Source organism: Amblyomma maculatum, chromosome 4 (genome assembly GCF_055883805.1).
Source record: "Amblyomma maculatum isolate TAMU_Amacu chromosome 4, ASM5588380v1, whole genome shotgun sequence".
Classification (NCBI taxonomy): domain Eukaryota; kingdom Metazoa; phylum Arthropoda; class Arachnida; order Ixodida; family Ixodidae; genus Amblyomma; species Amblyomma maculatum.
In genome coordinates this window covers 166,519,551-166,535,643 of record NC_139347.1, presented here as the reverse complement: position 1 = coordinate 166,535,643, position 16,093 = coordinate 166,519,551, and the positions used below count along the sequence as shown (strand labels likewise).

Here is a 16,093-nt window from a genome sequence, read left to right as displayed (position 1 = left end):
TATGTGCCCCAACTCGTGCCCCTCCCGGCGTTTCGCTGAGAAAATCAGCGTAAGCGGCAAACACCTCCGAGATCTCGAGGCGGTCCTGAGTAGGTAGGTGTGCGAGTTTCTCGCATCTATCAGACAACCACCACATCTCTCAGGCACAGACCGAGGGGTGTACTCGATTTCACCAAACTCCTCGTCTTCCTCGAAAACTACTCCGACATGGCTGACACGTGCGTAGTAGGGTCGCAGCCTGTCCGCATGCACTATCGCTGTAGCCTTTTTTCCCTTGTCGATTCTGTACGAGTTCTGCCTCTCTTGCGCGGTTACGACGAATGGACCGAGCCATTTGGGGGCCATTTTACTGCCAGGGTCTGTGTCAAAGAGCAATACCTGGTCTCCGACGACAAACGTCTTGCTCCGTGCACGCGTTATACGCCTGCGCGTAACCTCCTTGACGTGCGCTCGCCGTCAAACCCGCTACTTCTGCTGCTACTTCTAGCTGCTCGCGTAGCTGTCGCAAATACTTCGCGGGTTCTTCCCTGAGTGTGTTCGGGAGGGGTTGCTGGCCTGTCCATGTTCGCTGCAGAATTGCTATCGTTCCGATAGGGTTTCTACCGAATAAGAGCCGGAACGGCGCCACGCCTGTAGTGTCATGGGGGACTTCCCTGTACGCCCAGAGAACGAACGGGACCAGTCTATCCCAGTTCTTGGGATCTTTCTCAATAACATGGAACAACATGTTCTTCAAAACGCGGTTCCACCTTTCCACTGTCCCGTTGCTCTCCGGATGCTCAGGAGTCGAAAAACGCGGTGCGCATCCCAGTTTTGCTAACATCTCACACGTCAGCTGCGCCGTGAAGTTCGTTCCCTGATCTGAACAGACTACCTCAGGTATGCCTGTGCGGCTTAAAATCGTAAGCAAGGCGTCGCATGTTGCCCTAGCGGTTAGGGGTCGCAAACAGACTACCTCCGGCCACCGCGTGCACAAGTAAGCGAGGCAGAGAGCGTACCTATGACCCCTGCTCGACGGAACATCGAGCGGCCCGATTATATCGACATTTACGACCTGAAACGGATGGTCGGGTCTGGTGAGAGGTGCGATGGAAACCCTATCTTTAATTCGCCTGTCTGAGCGGACTTGACAGCCGTGACATGTCCTGCAGTGTCGCGTTACGTCCCCTTCTAAGCCTGGCCAGAAAAAGCTGTACTTAATTCTGGTCTTTGTCTTCCTTGGCCCCAAATGGCCCCCCCAAAGGGACTCATGCGCAAGGCAGAGTACCTCTTCAAGCCTGCCAAGGGGGAGCACAAGCTGCTTCACTTTGCTACCGGAGATCGAGTCCCAGTGATACAACAAGCCGTCTGGAACAAACATGCCTGCCTTCCCTGCCTTTGCGTCAACCCACGCTTTCTTTAAGGTTTCGTCTGATACTTGGTCGGATCGGAATACCTGGCGCTGTTTTAGGGCTGCGTCCGTGTCATCCTGGATCGAGATTACATCTTCCTTCTCGCTTTCTTCCAGATTTACTTCATAGGGCTGTTCAGTCGCCACACCCTGCTCACCACTCATTAGTTTGTCTGCCTCACGCCCCGCCGCTTGCTCCTCGTGTGATGTAGAGCTCAGCTTTGCGCTCTGCTCCGCCATGGTGACAGACGCGTTAACTGCTTCAGACAGAGGGCAGGCCTTATTCATAACAAGGGCCTTGTAACGACTGTCTATCTCCGAAAGCAGTTCCCAATCCTCCCTGGAGAGCAAACAATCCACTCCCTCCGCCAGCTTATCAGAAAGCGCGCATACAATGTCTACTGCCTCGGGACCTGCTATGTGTGCGGTGGGCCGCCTGATGCTTACCGCAAGAGTGACCAGTTTTGCGTTAACCGTCTCCCCAAAAGCCGAAACTAGCTTTATCGAGCCGGATGGCTCCCGACATATACTTGGCACGAGGCCTTCCCTAACCACGGTTATCTCGCTACCGGTATCAATTATAGCTGTCGCCGGTATCCCTGCGCACTCAATCTCCACCTGCTGTAGCTTCGATTTGCGTACCTCGTCGAATGACTAGGGCGTTTTCATCTCTGCTACTAAGGTTGTCTGGGAGGTTACTGACACCGGTGTTTCGCATGCCTCTACTTTGGCTACAGCTACTTTTTGAGCTCGAGCGCGTTTTTCCTTCTTCTGCACGTTTTTTGAAGCGCGAGGGCATTCCTTGGCTCGGTGGCCAGATGCGCGGTACTCATAACACTGAATTGGCCGTTTGCTATCATTGTTCGCCGCTTGCGGGGGTCCCTTCGGTTTTTCTGCATACACAACAATTTGTTTCGCTGCGCGCCCCTTGCCCTTAGCCTGTTCGAGCGACTGGAGAACGTCGGATACTTAATCCGGTTTTAGCCACCTGTCCTCCTCACGAAGACGCACATACTCTAAGCCCTCAGGGCTCAAGCTACCCTTTATGCGATCTGCGATGATCAATGATACCAGGTCGTCTTTGGTTTCTACGTCCCGTGACCGAAGGTGGCACTGAAAGTACCTCATAGTGCGCGAGGTGAACTGCGCCCAAGTTTCATCGCGGCGTGTCGTCGCGCGCTCAAAGCGTTCGAGGTATTCTGAGGGGTTAAGCTCCAGCTCATTTAAAACGGCTGTTTTTACCGACTCGTAGCTGCCACACTCATCGTCCCCGAGGTTACGGAGAAGGTACCTGACACGCTCAGCTAGTGCTGGCATGATTAAGTGAACGCGGTTTTCGTTTGGCACCTTGTACGTCGTGAAAATTCTCTCGACTTCCTAGAGCCATAACGGCACGTCCGCGTCACACGGCAGCTTCAGTCCCTTAAGGACTTTAGCGCATTGGGAGACTGGATCGGGCCCCATTCGACGCTAATCGTCAATGTCTGACCTTACAGACGTCTGCCCGCTTCCCGCTATCGCCATTGCAACCGCTGGATCTAGCCCAAGTTTCTGTAACTCTAGGCGTTCCTGTGAAAGAATTTTCAATTTTTCCAGCTCAAAATCTAGTTCCATGCGGCGAATTGCAACCGCATCGGATACCGACATCTCCGCTACTTCACGTAGCGCTCCTGCAACAGGCTGAGTTGTCGCTTGCTGCGACTGCTGGCTGTCATCTGTTATATCTTCCCCTGTCTCTCTCTCGCCTACGCTCGCCATCATGCTCCGTGTTAAAACCATACGCCACTTTACACTTGAGCCATAGCCACTTCAACAAAGCGCAAGAAATCCCGCTTACCCGTGCTGGTGTCGCCAGTTGGGGTCTCCGTCCCTTGGTGCCGCAGCCTCGTCGGAGTCCTTCCCCAGAACGCTGCCTCTGGTTCGGGGCCTGGATCACCTTGCTGCTTCTGGCTGGACGTGCGGACGCTTGTTGCCTAGTGGGTTCCCAGGGCCTGGGTGCTCTGGGTGATGCTCGTGGTCGCTGGTTGCCGAACCCTGGCGTGCTGCGCCAGTTATGTTTATACTGTCTTCGGCAGGTACGAAGCAGAAGACGATGATATGATGATGGTCAGGAGGAGATATATATTTACAGAAGCAAAATAGTATACATAGGCAAAGTTACAGCAACAACCCAAGCAGCACACCAGCATTGGTCCAACAATGGTTCATCACTGGAAAAGAATGGCATCAATATTGGACTGATATTGGCATTTGGGCATTTTACTACATTCTCCATTCTTGGCCCATCTTTCGTTCCAAGATTGGTCCAGTGTTCAACCAAGCTGGAGCCACCAATGTAGGCACAATATTAGACTTTCCATTCATGCACCATGATTCTTGCCAATACTGTCCAGCATTATACCATTATTGCATTACCAATATTTGTTTAATACCAGCTATTCCATTGATGGCCCATTGTCAATGCCAATATCATACCAATGGTTAGCCATTGCAGGTGCACTGGCTACTCCATTCAGGCCGCATATTGTCGATACCAATATTAATCCAATGGTTTATGGGTACACCGGCTACTCCATTCATGTGCCATTGATGATGTCAAGATTACACATTTTGTGGCACTGCCTGTGCAGGCCATAAAATGCAGCCTTTTTCATTCTAGCCATATTCGTGACAGCACATCGAACTTGCTGGGACAATAATGGCCTTTCAAATAGGAGTGGCCATATAAATTCAAATTGTTGCTCATGAGCAACCAGTAGATATTCACAAAACAAGGGCATGGTTCACAAAAATATAATATTTATTGCAATTGTTACTATAGACGGCAGTTGTTACTAGCCAGCGCTGAGGGCACACACAGCAGCAGTTAGCGGGGCAGTGGCAGGGTTGGTCAGGGCAGGGCGGGCTCTCGGGAAGTGGAAGGGGCCAGGGAGCTGGAGGGCACACTCATAGGCGTAGTGAGGGGGCTGACCCTGCAATTGCATTCACAGGTGGCATGCCTGGTTCGCCAGGGGAGGTTTCAGCATAACGCCTTTTTCTTCCACCCCCCCTGTCACAGGAACCAGGCAGCCACCTGCGAATAAATGCGTGTGCCTCCAAATCGTCCACCCCAACTTTTTCGCAAATGGCACCTGCGCAAAAACAATGAGGAAACAAAATTTACAACACTATTACGAGGCATATAAAATCGCGCGCATTATTTTAGGAAGATGTAGAAAATTCCAGGATTTATGTACCGAAATTTATGGTCAATGAGAAACACTATACTGATGAGTTCCAGACTAGTTTCAGCTGCCTTGGGTTTATTAGGATGAAAGACGCACATACATTGCATAGCATGTGACCTGTTGCATTTTGATCGCCTCCACAGCAATACGGCTGAGACAGCCAGTGTTTCATCCCACACTAGGAATTAGTGCTTGATTATCGGCTGTCTCCGCATATGACTGGCGCGCTAGTTTTTTGCCGCTCCTACGCTTTCTGCGATGTGCAAACAGTTTATACTAATAATCGTTACCAAGAGTATGTTCGGCGACCATTTTCATTTTTTTTAAATGGCAAGATATAATATACACAAGCGAGCTAAGCCCACGACTGCTGCACTGGCCGCTGGTTAGCTGATATACGCTTTTGACTGGTTTTGTGGGTAGTTCACTTAAACGGGAGCTCACTTAAACGGGTAGCTCACAGGTGCATCATTTTTACACATATACTGCTTGTCCAAGCAAATTTGATCCAAGGGATAAAAATAAACATTTCGGAGGCAGGCAAAGGAAACCAGATATATATTGCTGGAAGCTACCTTGAGCGCCACAGAAATGGTTTTGTTTGGAATCCTTATTGACATTATTTACCTAAATTACTGAATAATGACTTACACAATAAATGGTGTTGCTACTTTGAAGAGTACCGGCACAATCCACGTTTGATTATTTGTGATAAAGAACCCTCACGTCTGCATTTTGAATGCCAGATACAATAGGAAACCACAAAAATACAGAAATCTGATTCCCGGACAATACAATTGAGGACTTGGCTTGGCTCGACAGCCCTGTGTAGCGTTAGACCTACAAGTTGCCTATGGTTTCTTCGTCCGCGCCAGCACATCGTCCAACAAGACTGTATTTGTATTTTACAGCTGAAAAATACTGTTAAATTCATTTATATCCTTACCGCTTTGTAGTCATTATCCGCATTGCAAAGTTCGGCGCGCTCATTGTAACTCGAGCCTTCATGTGCGCCAAAGGGCCGACGCGAAGCAACCATCGCCAGCATATCACCCTTACTCATGCATGGGGCTAGCAATCTTAGCGGCAGGTTGTTTTGTCCGCTCAAAATCATGTTGTGAGCAGCACAGTTGAGGTGCGCGAATGGGCTGGTAACGGTTTCGGTATCTACATAACCCGGAATTTATCTACAGCTGGAAAAAAAGGTACACATGAGGTTTCTAACCGCAAATATTGAAACAGGGGTTTTCGAACGTGCTCACCGACTCTGTAAGTCCTATTTATTGTCTAAAGTGAATATTTAGTACTTGAAGCGAATAACCTCACTTCCCCACGTACAAAATAAAAATTTTCTGCGCTGTCCTAAGTGGCTGCCAGCAATGCACCACCGGTTTCCAACGTCTGTTTCTAATGGTTTATTTATAACCCTTGGCTCAAGCTATGGGGCGCAGCAGGTGTAATGTAGCTTGAATAAAACCTGCAAGAGATCATATATGTGGGTAGATTTGTAAGGTTTACAGATTTCACTTACAAATTCTACAGGAATCGCGTCACTGCGGCCTTTCTTTAAAATTGACACGTAATAGCGCTATATTCGTGGCTAAAATAAAGTAGTCAACGCATTAATTCAGCTTAGCAAATGCAGCTGTAACAGAAAGTGAGGGCTGGCTACACCTAAGGTGTGCCTAGCTTTCTAATTTTCTTAGATGGCACAACCGTTCGAAATATGGAATATTAAAAAAAGCCCTTGATATTGGCTTTCTCACAGCGTATTATGGGTGCCTTAGATAAGAAACATAATCGAGGTCCCATGGCCATCTTTCGTTTCCAATGAAATTCTTATTTGTGGTGGGCAAGTATCTAGACACAAAAGAATTAACCTTAGTTTTTCAAGATACGCGTAGTCTCCTCGAAAAAAAACAATTGTATGGTATATCTCTAGAGGTAGAAAACGCTGTTTTTGCCATTTCAAAATGTTGCAAGTTTGGATACCATGATTTTGTCATCTGCTCTTTTTTACTCACTAAATATATGCAGGTTTTATATTTACAAACACTATTAGAAACCTATTTTGTTTTTGGAGTTGTGTTATTAAAAAATCGCAAACTTTTCTTCAGGAGCGATACGCTGCAAAAATATTCATTTTTAACCTTATGTACTGGCATATGATGCATTAGGTTGGTTGCACTAAATATGTTTTCACTTCCTGACGCATGTTCTTAATTCCAGGCAATATCTGGAGCTCCAGACCACTAGGTGTGTTCTCCACAACGCATCAAAATTGCTCAGAATTCGAAAACAGCAGTAAAGGGCAAATTTGCTGCAATTAAAAAAAGATCATCTTCGATTTTCATTCAAATCCCTCTCAAAAATCTTCAGTACCTCAAAAATATCACGGACTAAAAAGTGTTGCGTTATACTGTTTAAAAATATAACATTAAATAATAAACCAAGTGCTTGTGCTGATAATGGCCAAACTCAGCCTGCATTCTTGCAAGATCCAATAATATCTTGGCACAGAAACTATTTTTCTACATTATCTAGGTTCCATTCTTTATTTCTGAAAAAATTTGAAGCTCTAGATTTGTGTGTATCTGCATATTATTTTGAAATTGGACAAAAGTAAGAAAATGGTAAAATAAGGAAAACTGATTAGAATTGAAGAAACGGCCGCAACATCAATTTTTATCAAAATCTGTGGAAACAATGCAAAGTACTTTGTTAATTTGAGTCAGTAAATATATTGAATTATGCAAAATGTAATATTAGAAATATAAAAATGCTTGTTTTTGTTCTATAGATGTGCTTATATGGCTCCCCCTTATGGAATAGGCATCAAAACTTCAATTTAGTATTTGCTTAATTTAGTTACATTATACCTTAAGTAAAATTTAAAACATTGTCAGTGCTTATACACCGTTTTTCTGCTTCTGGGACAAATACTTAATATAGCCTAAAATGGTATTAATTCACTATTTCTGTCAATTTCATGGCAGAACGCAAGTGAAGGCTGAACTTTTTCTCTGTCCTGCATTCTTTTTTATTGCTAGGTGCAATAGTATTCAATCTAGGTTATTAATATATTATTCCATTTGTCAGCTTTGACCACCACTAACAATACTATATTTTTGAAGATGATTTTTCAATGTGTAATTTTTATAATTACAATCTTAAACAAATCGCTTTCCAGCATAATACTTTTGGTGGCGTTACAGAGAACACACATAGCAGCTTAGAGCTCCAAATTCTGCCTTAAATTAACAATATGACATGCGTAATAAACACAGAATATTTTAGTGCAAACAACGCAATGCGTCACGCCAGTATGTAAGGTTGAACATTAACATTTTTGTAGCGCGTTGTTCTTGAAGCAAAGTTTGCGATTTTTTACTAAATCAACTGCATCAATAAAACACACTTTTAATACTTCTTATACAAGTAAACGTTACCCAAATGCGGTGAGTAAAAAACAGTGGATGACAAAATTTTACGCAACCAGCCGGCCTCCAAACGTGCAACTTTTTGAAACGACAAAAACGGCGTTTTCCAGCTGTAGTGATAGGCGTTTTTTTTTTTTTTCGAGAATACTACGCCGCATCTGGCAAACCTAAGGGTCATTCCTTTGTGTCGAGGCATTAGCCCACGACATATGAAAATTTAATTAAAAAATGGTCATGGCACCACGATTACTGTTCCTGTCCGAAGACATCCATATCTGTTTTCATTTCGTCTCTTCAACAGGCTGGTTTAGCCAATGCGGTGAATAAAAATATCATCGCATATATTAAAGATTTTCGCGCTATATGTTATACCTAAAGCTACCTATATTGTCACAACTGTCATACATTATTTGTAGCTGAAACATCACAAAAGGGATTCGATTGCAAATTGTTCGCTAGTTAAATAGACGTACGAGATGACACACGTATACTTTGTAGAATACAATTTAGGAAAGAGCAGATACAAACTACAGGCGAATAATGCTATGATATGGAGCATATGTATTACTCCAGTTAACAGTAAAAAAATCACCTTTTAACATATTAATATATTCGACAAACTACTGCATGCTCACATAGGAACACAATTAATGAACTCATCCACGCATCTAATGTCTATGGGCATTAGACGTGTGGATGACTTCGTTTTATTCCAATTCGTGCGTCACTCAAAATAATTGAACGAGAAAAAAGTTAACGTCTACACAATTTTCAGTGAGTATACCACAAATTATACTAAGGTACTTCATATATGTCACATCACCTAGCAGGTGAAATGGGATAACAAAAGTAATCAGACTCTAACCCTGATCAGCATTTCGCTTTTGCGCCATCTTTGTAAGTTTTTAGGCAGGCTTTTCCACTGATTCTCTTCTTTATACCCCTGCCACCCACAAGACACAAATCTTCTGGGGGTACCGAACTGTTGGTTTTCGCACCAGTGATACAACTTAATCGATCCATTTATACGTAGAAAACACTTTCGATGCGCACCTAAAAAAAATGAAAGCATGTATGTGTAAGCGAAATCATTCACCGGCGATTTAATAATATGATTTGAACAATAAAATCAAAGGATCACACTCGAAGTAACAAAAAAGTGGTGGAGAGATAGGAATTGAAGCAATGAAAGGCGGTTGCTTTCTGCAAAAAGCCAATAGCAAGAGGTCCACCGTCTATAAGAATAGGCAATAAAAATAAGGCATATTTAAAGGTGCATGCAGCAGTTACATTGATGCAGTGCTACCTTTTTTTAGGCAGGCTTTTCCGCTGATTTTCTTCTTCTTTATTTCCCTCCCAACCACAGGACACATATCTTCTGGGGGTTGTCGGCTTTCGCACTAGTGATACAACTCAATCGATCCACTTCTACGTAGAAAACGCTCCCGATGCGCATCTAAAAAAATGAAAGCATGTATGTGCAGGCTAAATCATTCACACATGATAAAACAATATGATTTGAACAATGAAATCAAATGATCACACCCAGAGCAACAAGAAAGTGGTGGAGAGATATAAATTGAAGCAATGAAAGACGGTTGCTTACTGAACAAAGCCTATAGTAAGAGGTCCTGCGTCTATAAGAATAGGCAATAAATTAAGGCACGTTTATAGGTGCATGCAGCAGTTAAAGTGATGCAGTGTTACCTTTCTGTTTCACTGCAGTGATTGGTATAAATATTACAGCAATTGCTTGGCATCTCAGGTAACCCCATTGAAAACTTCATCCAAGGTACCGCGAGGAGCAGTGGCGTGTTATTTGCAGCTGTTTACGGAAAGACAGGCTATCCTATGAGTGCATGCGCATTTCCTCCTTTTTGTATACTTGAATAAAAGCGACTGAACAGTGAGTGTTGTAAGAGGTGCAGCGTCCCTAGGAATGGGGAACAAAATTAAGTTTTAGTAAACAGAGGTACAAAAAGAAGCAAATATGCCTGCAATAATAGCATGATGGCCTACCTTTTGATCAACAGCTGTAAACAACCTGTCACTGCCAGTCGGTTCTTTAGATAGGCTTATCAATGCCAGAGCTTAAAGCTAAGAGCAATATGAGTAACGTTTATTGCGGTCACGGCCGTAAACAATTCTAGCGGAACACTCCATTACTGTAACTATTCAACCGTCCATTTATACATATCGTTCATTAAAGAACCATGCACATCATATTAAGTTGCTCTTTTCTACTCCCAAGTGATTTCCTATAGAATTAGAATACGTGGATCGCTGCTTCGGTTTCAACATTCTTGCACGATGGCTATGGCGTGCACTTCATGCATACGGTACGGCACGTGAGGTACAAAGAGCTGTAATTGCCGAACAGGCGGACCTGACGTCCTGTCCCATTTCGCCTGAAAGTGCGCGCCGTCATCGAGCGCTTCGCGAGCAAAATATTTCGGACGATATGGTTGCCTCATACCGGCCGTCAATGTTTTGTACATTGTGTCCCGCGTGCACGTTGTTTACTTTGCAGTGACAGGGACGCAGTGCATACACGGCTGATGTGCCTTTTTGCTTGTATTGTTATTTTCCCCCGCCCTCGAAGCGCGTCTGCGAAATCGCTCTCCTATTGTCGCCGCTTTCTGATAACGCCCTCACCTGAAGGCACGTGCTCAGAAGGGGGGCGTCGATTAAGAAAATTTTGAAAAGGGGCTCACTTGCGCTGTTCACGGCTTTCAATTCCTCAATATGATATTAACTATTATAAAAGTGGAGGTTCATTATGACTTAATTATAGCCTAGTCATCAAGCGGCATCACGCACATGTCTGCCCCACTGTAAAATTCGCTTGCACAGACGGCACGAACAGTTTTCAAAACTTCGTCTGTACATCTGAAAACAAAAACTGCCCTTAACTCTTAACAAAATCCAAAAACTGTGTGAACAAGCCTTCCTGCGCGCAGAAGAGAGGCTCTCCAAAATATATGTACAAAGCCGGGCGCATAGTATCTGGTTACTAATTGATTGCGGCACGCTGCACAGTCAAAAAACTGCGCAAATGGCTGCCTGCAGTGTTCTGTCACGTGTTGGTGGCATACACACCTGTTACGCACGGCTCCTCTATTTTCGGCGCAAATGCTATTCATATCGCAGCCAGCAAATAAGTCCACGCACTTGCTTGCATGTAACCCGGACGAAAATTCGCTTAGTTCTTGAAGTCATGCTTCGCGCAGTTGTTTCGAGGAGAATAAGGAAAGAGAACATTTGGGACTGGTAGATTATATAGAACCAATCATGAAGCAATGGCATGCTGCAAAGATATATACTCACGGTCTTAGATGACGGCGTTCACTGAGTCTGATAATGCCGATGGTATCCCGCCGTTGCTGTAATCCGTACTCCGGCGACATTTCACAGCTCAGCTATTCACTGATATGTAGCAAGCACCAACCGGAGCACATGGACATGTATAGGCGCAAGAGAAAACTATGCACAGCACAATGAAAAAGAAAATTAATGAGGGAAGAAATTAAAGAAAGGTTTAAGAAGCTGTCACAAGTCTTGTAGCGTCTCCAACAAGCTCTGAAATGAACGCTTCGAGAGGAGGCCGCACAGCAGCGCAGCTGGGGATGCTGTCTGTTGTGTCTTGCACGTAGACGCGTAGGCGAGGGGGAACAACGACCCGCTCAACCAGCGCGTGATTCCCGCCGCGGTGTTGTGTTCGCAAGGGCTGCGCGTGGGAACGAAGGACCAACGACCCTCTCAACATTCCATTCCTCCTTTACCCAGCCTTCTTCTGCTTGCACCGGCCAGCCGTGACTTCGGACCGTGCCGATGAGCGGCCGCCAGCGCGCACCGCTCGAGTCGAGTTCTAATAAATAGTTTTGTTTTGTGTGTTCGCAAACGCATTGTTTCTTCAAGCCAACCACGGACAAACATTTTCTAAAAAAATAGAAAGCCTCCCCATCTACCATCCACATTCTTGCGTAAATCCATACAGCTGGTGCGTCGACAAATGCGCGCGTCCCCTCCCTTTCGCCACCTATGATCGAACAAAGGATGGTCGCTCGACCTTTTATATTTACTTCAAAATATTATATACTGTTGCGTGATGACTGATTAATAATGTCAAAGAGGCGGAGTTCCGAGCTCCTCTTCTATTCTGGCCAACTTTGGTTATAGATTATACAAATTATGCTCAAGTTAGCTAGCTGAAAATTATCCGACTAAATATATACATGCTTTTATTTGTATTCAGTTAATGTTCGCTTTTCGGGTATGAGTAGATGTTTTTATAAAAATTCTAAACATCGGAAACGAAAATTTTCCTAATTTGCAGGCCTTTATTTCAGAAAAGGTTCATGGTAGAGCAGCAAAAATTCCACAATATGTTCTCAGCATAATTATCCGCAAACAGCTAAAGCTCATATTTTTATGACATTTGGATACAGAGATACGATCGCGCTAATTTACAGAAAACAGCGAACATTGAAAATTTTTAGGAAAACAAAAACAGTTTTCACATTGTTTAAACTTTTTCCACCTATTCTACACTACCTCAGCTTTCAAAACCATTAAAACACCTTGCATAATTTTGTTGCGCAAGTAATTATGGCCACATCGATAAAGCCTTTGTCCAATTATAGCGCACCGCGCTGTTCTGAACATTCTACGGAATTTGTGAATTGTTCAAGGTTTTTAAATTTTGGCATATAATTTTGTAACAGGGAGAAATATATTTACAAAAGAGGATTAAAGATATATACATTGAGGAACAGCCAAGGAGCCAGGCTACGAGGGCCGCCCATTCGACGCACTTCTTTTTCTTAATCTTCCACAAACGAGCGCGCCACTTCGTCCTCATCATTCTCCAGCTGTAACAATATTTCTTCGCTCATGTTTTGTCTCGACTTCGCAAATCGACGGTGACAGACACAGCAATGAATGATTCAGAATCAATTTTGTGCGCGTCGAGGTCCTGAAGCGCTGTGGCATCAGGCAATACACAGACGTTTTTCGCAATCACCTTCACCTTAACGCGGATTGCACAAAAAGACGATAACGTTCAATGAGCAAGCAACGTATTCCAAATCATTTTAGTAGAATGAAAGAATTGGAAAGGGCATGGAAAACTGCCTCATTAAAACAGAGTTTGTAGGCTGCATTCGTTTTTTCGAATGACTCGACAGCGCACATTATTTTCATTCCTGTACAGTTTTTTTTTATTCCTTTGCCACCGCCTAGCGCGGTTGGAATGGTCAAACTCTAAACTAATAGGCGGAAAAAACTATTTTTTTTTTGTTTATTGGCGATATATATGTTGTGCGCCACATAAATGTACCGGGGCCTTCATGCTCGCAGTCTGCACGAAAAACTGTCATTTTTTTTTTTACCACCGTGTGAATGCCCAAAACTAAAATGGTAACCTCGCGAGTCTTCCGGCTTTTCATTTTCCAGTGATTGCGTCTAGAATGTACACACATCGTATTCGGTCCTTTCTCCAGGTAAACAGACGATGCTGCGCGTAGTTCCTTATGGATAATACAAAAGCACTAGAACAAAAACATCGCTGAGAAAATGGTCATTTGTTCCTTCAACTTGAGGCAACGTTTTCCTTCTCGGCAATGAAAAAGCTACCTTCTAATCACTAATTTATTGTCACATGAACATGCTATGGCGAGACGATTTCGTTTTTATGCGCGTTCTCACTGACAACTGGATTTGTACTATAGGTTACGTATAGATGCAGGGATGTAATCGGCGTCCAATACAGGCATATTGGGTCATGAGTGCTAGCCGGTCTGGGGTATACATATGTGGTCGCACGGTCGTGCTATCATTAGATATAATTGTGCGACAAACGTATGCGCCTGCGACGAAATCTGCATGCATGCCAATAGGCTAAAACCATAAACACATATAGCTGACCCCCAAAGGTGCGCCGCATATGAGCGCACCGAAAAGACGAATCCAGACAGTTGCAGCAGTACGTGCTTGAATGCGTTATAGTAATTGTCGTCCCGTACGTGGTACTTGGTGAGGTCCGAACGATCGGCTGAAATGTTGTCGGAATTAAATGCCGCGGTTTGGCGTCCAGCGCACGTGTATTCAACCATAAAAATGGAGAATTTGTTTTGATTGAATGGTCAACGGAAAATATTCACTTCGGCAGCCCATTAAAGCTGCGTTTTTAGGATGGCAATGACATTTGCGAGATCAGGGGAAAAAGTGGTCCATCGTGGGCATTTTTCATACAGGGATAGCTAATACTGGAAAAACACAAGACAAATTGCAATGGTCCATTACAGCCATTTTAAAACAACGGAACGGTCAACGTCGGAAGAACACAGGACACCTTGGTCCATTGTAGCCAGTTTTAAAAACTGAACGGGCAACGCCGGAAGAACACTGGATAACATGGTCCATTGTAGCCAGTTTTAAAAAAGGAACTGCCAACGACAGTGGAACACAGGACAACTTGGTCCATTGTAGCCATCTTTAAAAAACTGAACATCCAATACTGGAAGAACAGAGGATAACATTGTCCATTGTAGCCATGTTTAAAAACCGGAACATCCAATGCCGGAAGAACACAGGACAACTTGGTCCATTGTAGCCAGTTTTAAAAAACGGAAAACCCAATGACGGAGGAAGGCAGGACAGATTGGCCCATTATAGCCAGTTTTAAAGCCCGTGCGACCATTATTGGAGGAACAACGGCAATCTCGGTCCAACATAGACATTCTGTATGTACGGCAGTGCCAATATCCGGAACTCACTGTAAATCTTGGCCCAAGCTAGCCAGTGTTGGCTACTGGCAGCGCCAAACAATGGGAGAGCACTGGCTAGACTGGGCCATTGTTGGACATTGTGTTGACTGGCATGTCCTATGTTGGGAGCATGCTGGTTAGGCTGGCCCAATGTAGGGCCACTGCTTGCCGTCGTACTTACAACATTGGCCCAATGCTTTGTGCTGCCTGGGAAGTCACACAGACAAGTGTAACTTAAAAGAAAATGAAGACTCTCACCCAGACAAGTCACTTTACAGGCCCTTACTTTCCTACCGAGCGTTTCGGTTAAAGCCTAGGGGGTGTAAATACGTGCTAAGCACGGAGCCTCAATCTTGACTGTCTAACATGGTCCGAGGACCGCTTTTTGATACCAGACATCAACAAAGACCCAAGGGCGGTCACCTTATTATGATCCGCCCCGAGTTATGTTTATACTGTCTTCGGCAGGTACAGAAGCAGAAGACGATGATCTGATGATGGTCAGGAGGAGATATACATTTACAGAAGCAAAATAGTATACATAGGCAAAGTTACAGCAACAAGTCACACACACAACTGTAACTTAAAAGAAAAGGAAGACTCTCACACAGAGAAGTCACTTTACAGGCCCTTACTTTCCTACCGAGCGTTTCGGTTAAAGCCTAGGGGGTGTAAATACGTGCTAAGCACGGAGCCTCAATCTTGTCTGTCGAACATGGTCCGAGGACCGCTTTTTGATACCAGACATGAACAAAGACCCAAGGGCGGTCACCTTAGGTGATCCGCCCCGAAAATGAAGCAGCCAATCAAATTATTTAAATACATGCCACAACCCCAGTGGGTTGGGAATAATCTCGGACCCAGGTCCTTAATCACTTCAAATAAAAATACAACATTCAAAGCACACACTCTTTCCACTCACTGGTCCCCAAACCCTCTCACACGGCGCCTGTCTTTGCCTCCCCTCCTCAGCGTGTTTGCGACGCGACCTTGCAGCTGGCGCCTTTTTGAAAGAAACGCCGCGGAGGCTCTGAAGACTAGGCCATCCAGCCGTCCCGTTTTAGGAAAAAGGGCGGGGGGCGGCACTGTCCCAGAGCAGTGTACAGTCGCCGTAGCTCGCACCCGATGAGTCGCTGCGTGGGTGCTAAGTGCCGCGCCTATTGCCGCCTTCTACAGGGCGTTTAGTGAGCGCTTGAGGCAGGGCAAAACGGCTTCATTATCGGGGTCTCTCTGCCCCGATGTTTCGCGACACAGCGGGAGATCGCTGGG

At 44.8% G+C, this 16,093-nt stretch overlaps 1 protein-coding gene and 1 long non-coding RNA gene across 2 annotated transcripts in view; one reads left to right on the top strand and one right to left on the bottom strand.

Moving 5' to 3' along the window:
* Positions 1 to 16,093, top strand: part of LOC146193429 (venom allergen 5-like) — a 92,217-nt gene that overhangs the window by 56,595 nt on the left and 19,529 nt on the right. The window contains exon 4 of the mRNA XM_084600548.1: positions 94 to 97. Within this exon, the coding sequence (XP_084456674.1) occupies positions 94 to 97 (4 nt within the window). The remainder of the gene's footprint in view (positions 1 to 93; positions 98 to 16,093) is intronic.
* On the bottom strand, positions 4,201 to 11,613 carry LOC146193430 (uncharacterized). The gene is made up of 3 exons (XR_014706453.1): positions 11,385 to 11,613; positions 9,364 to 9,513; positions 4,201 to 4,521 (listed from the first exon to the last, which is right to left on the bottom strand). It is a non-coding gene; the product is annotated as an uncharacterized LOC146193430 (long non-coding RNA).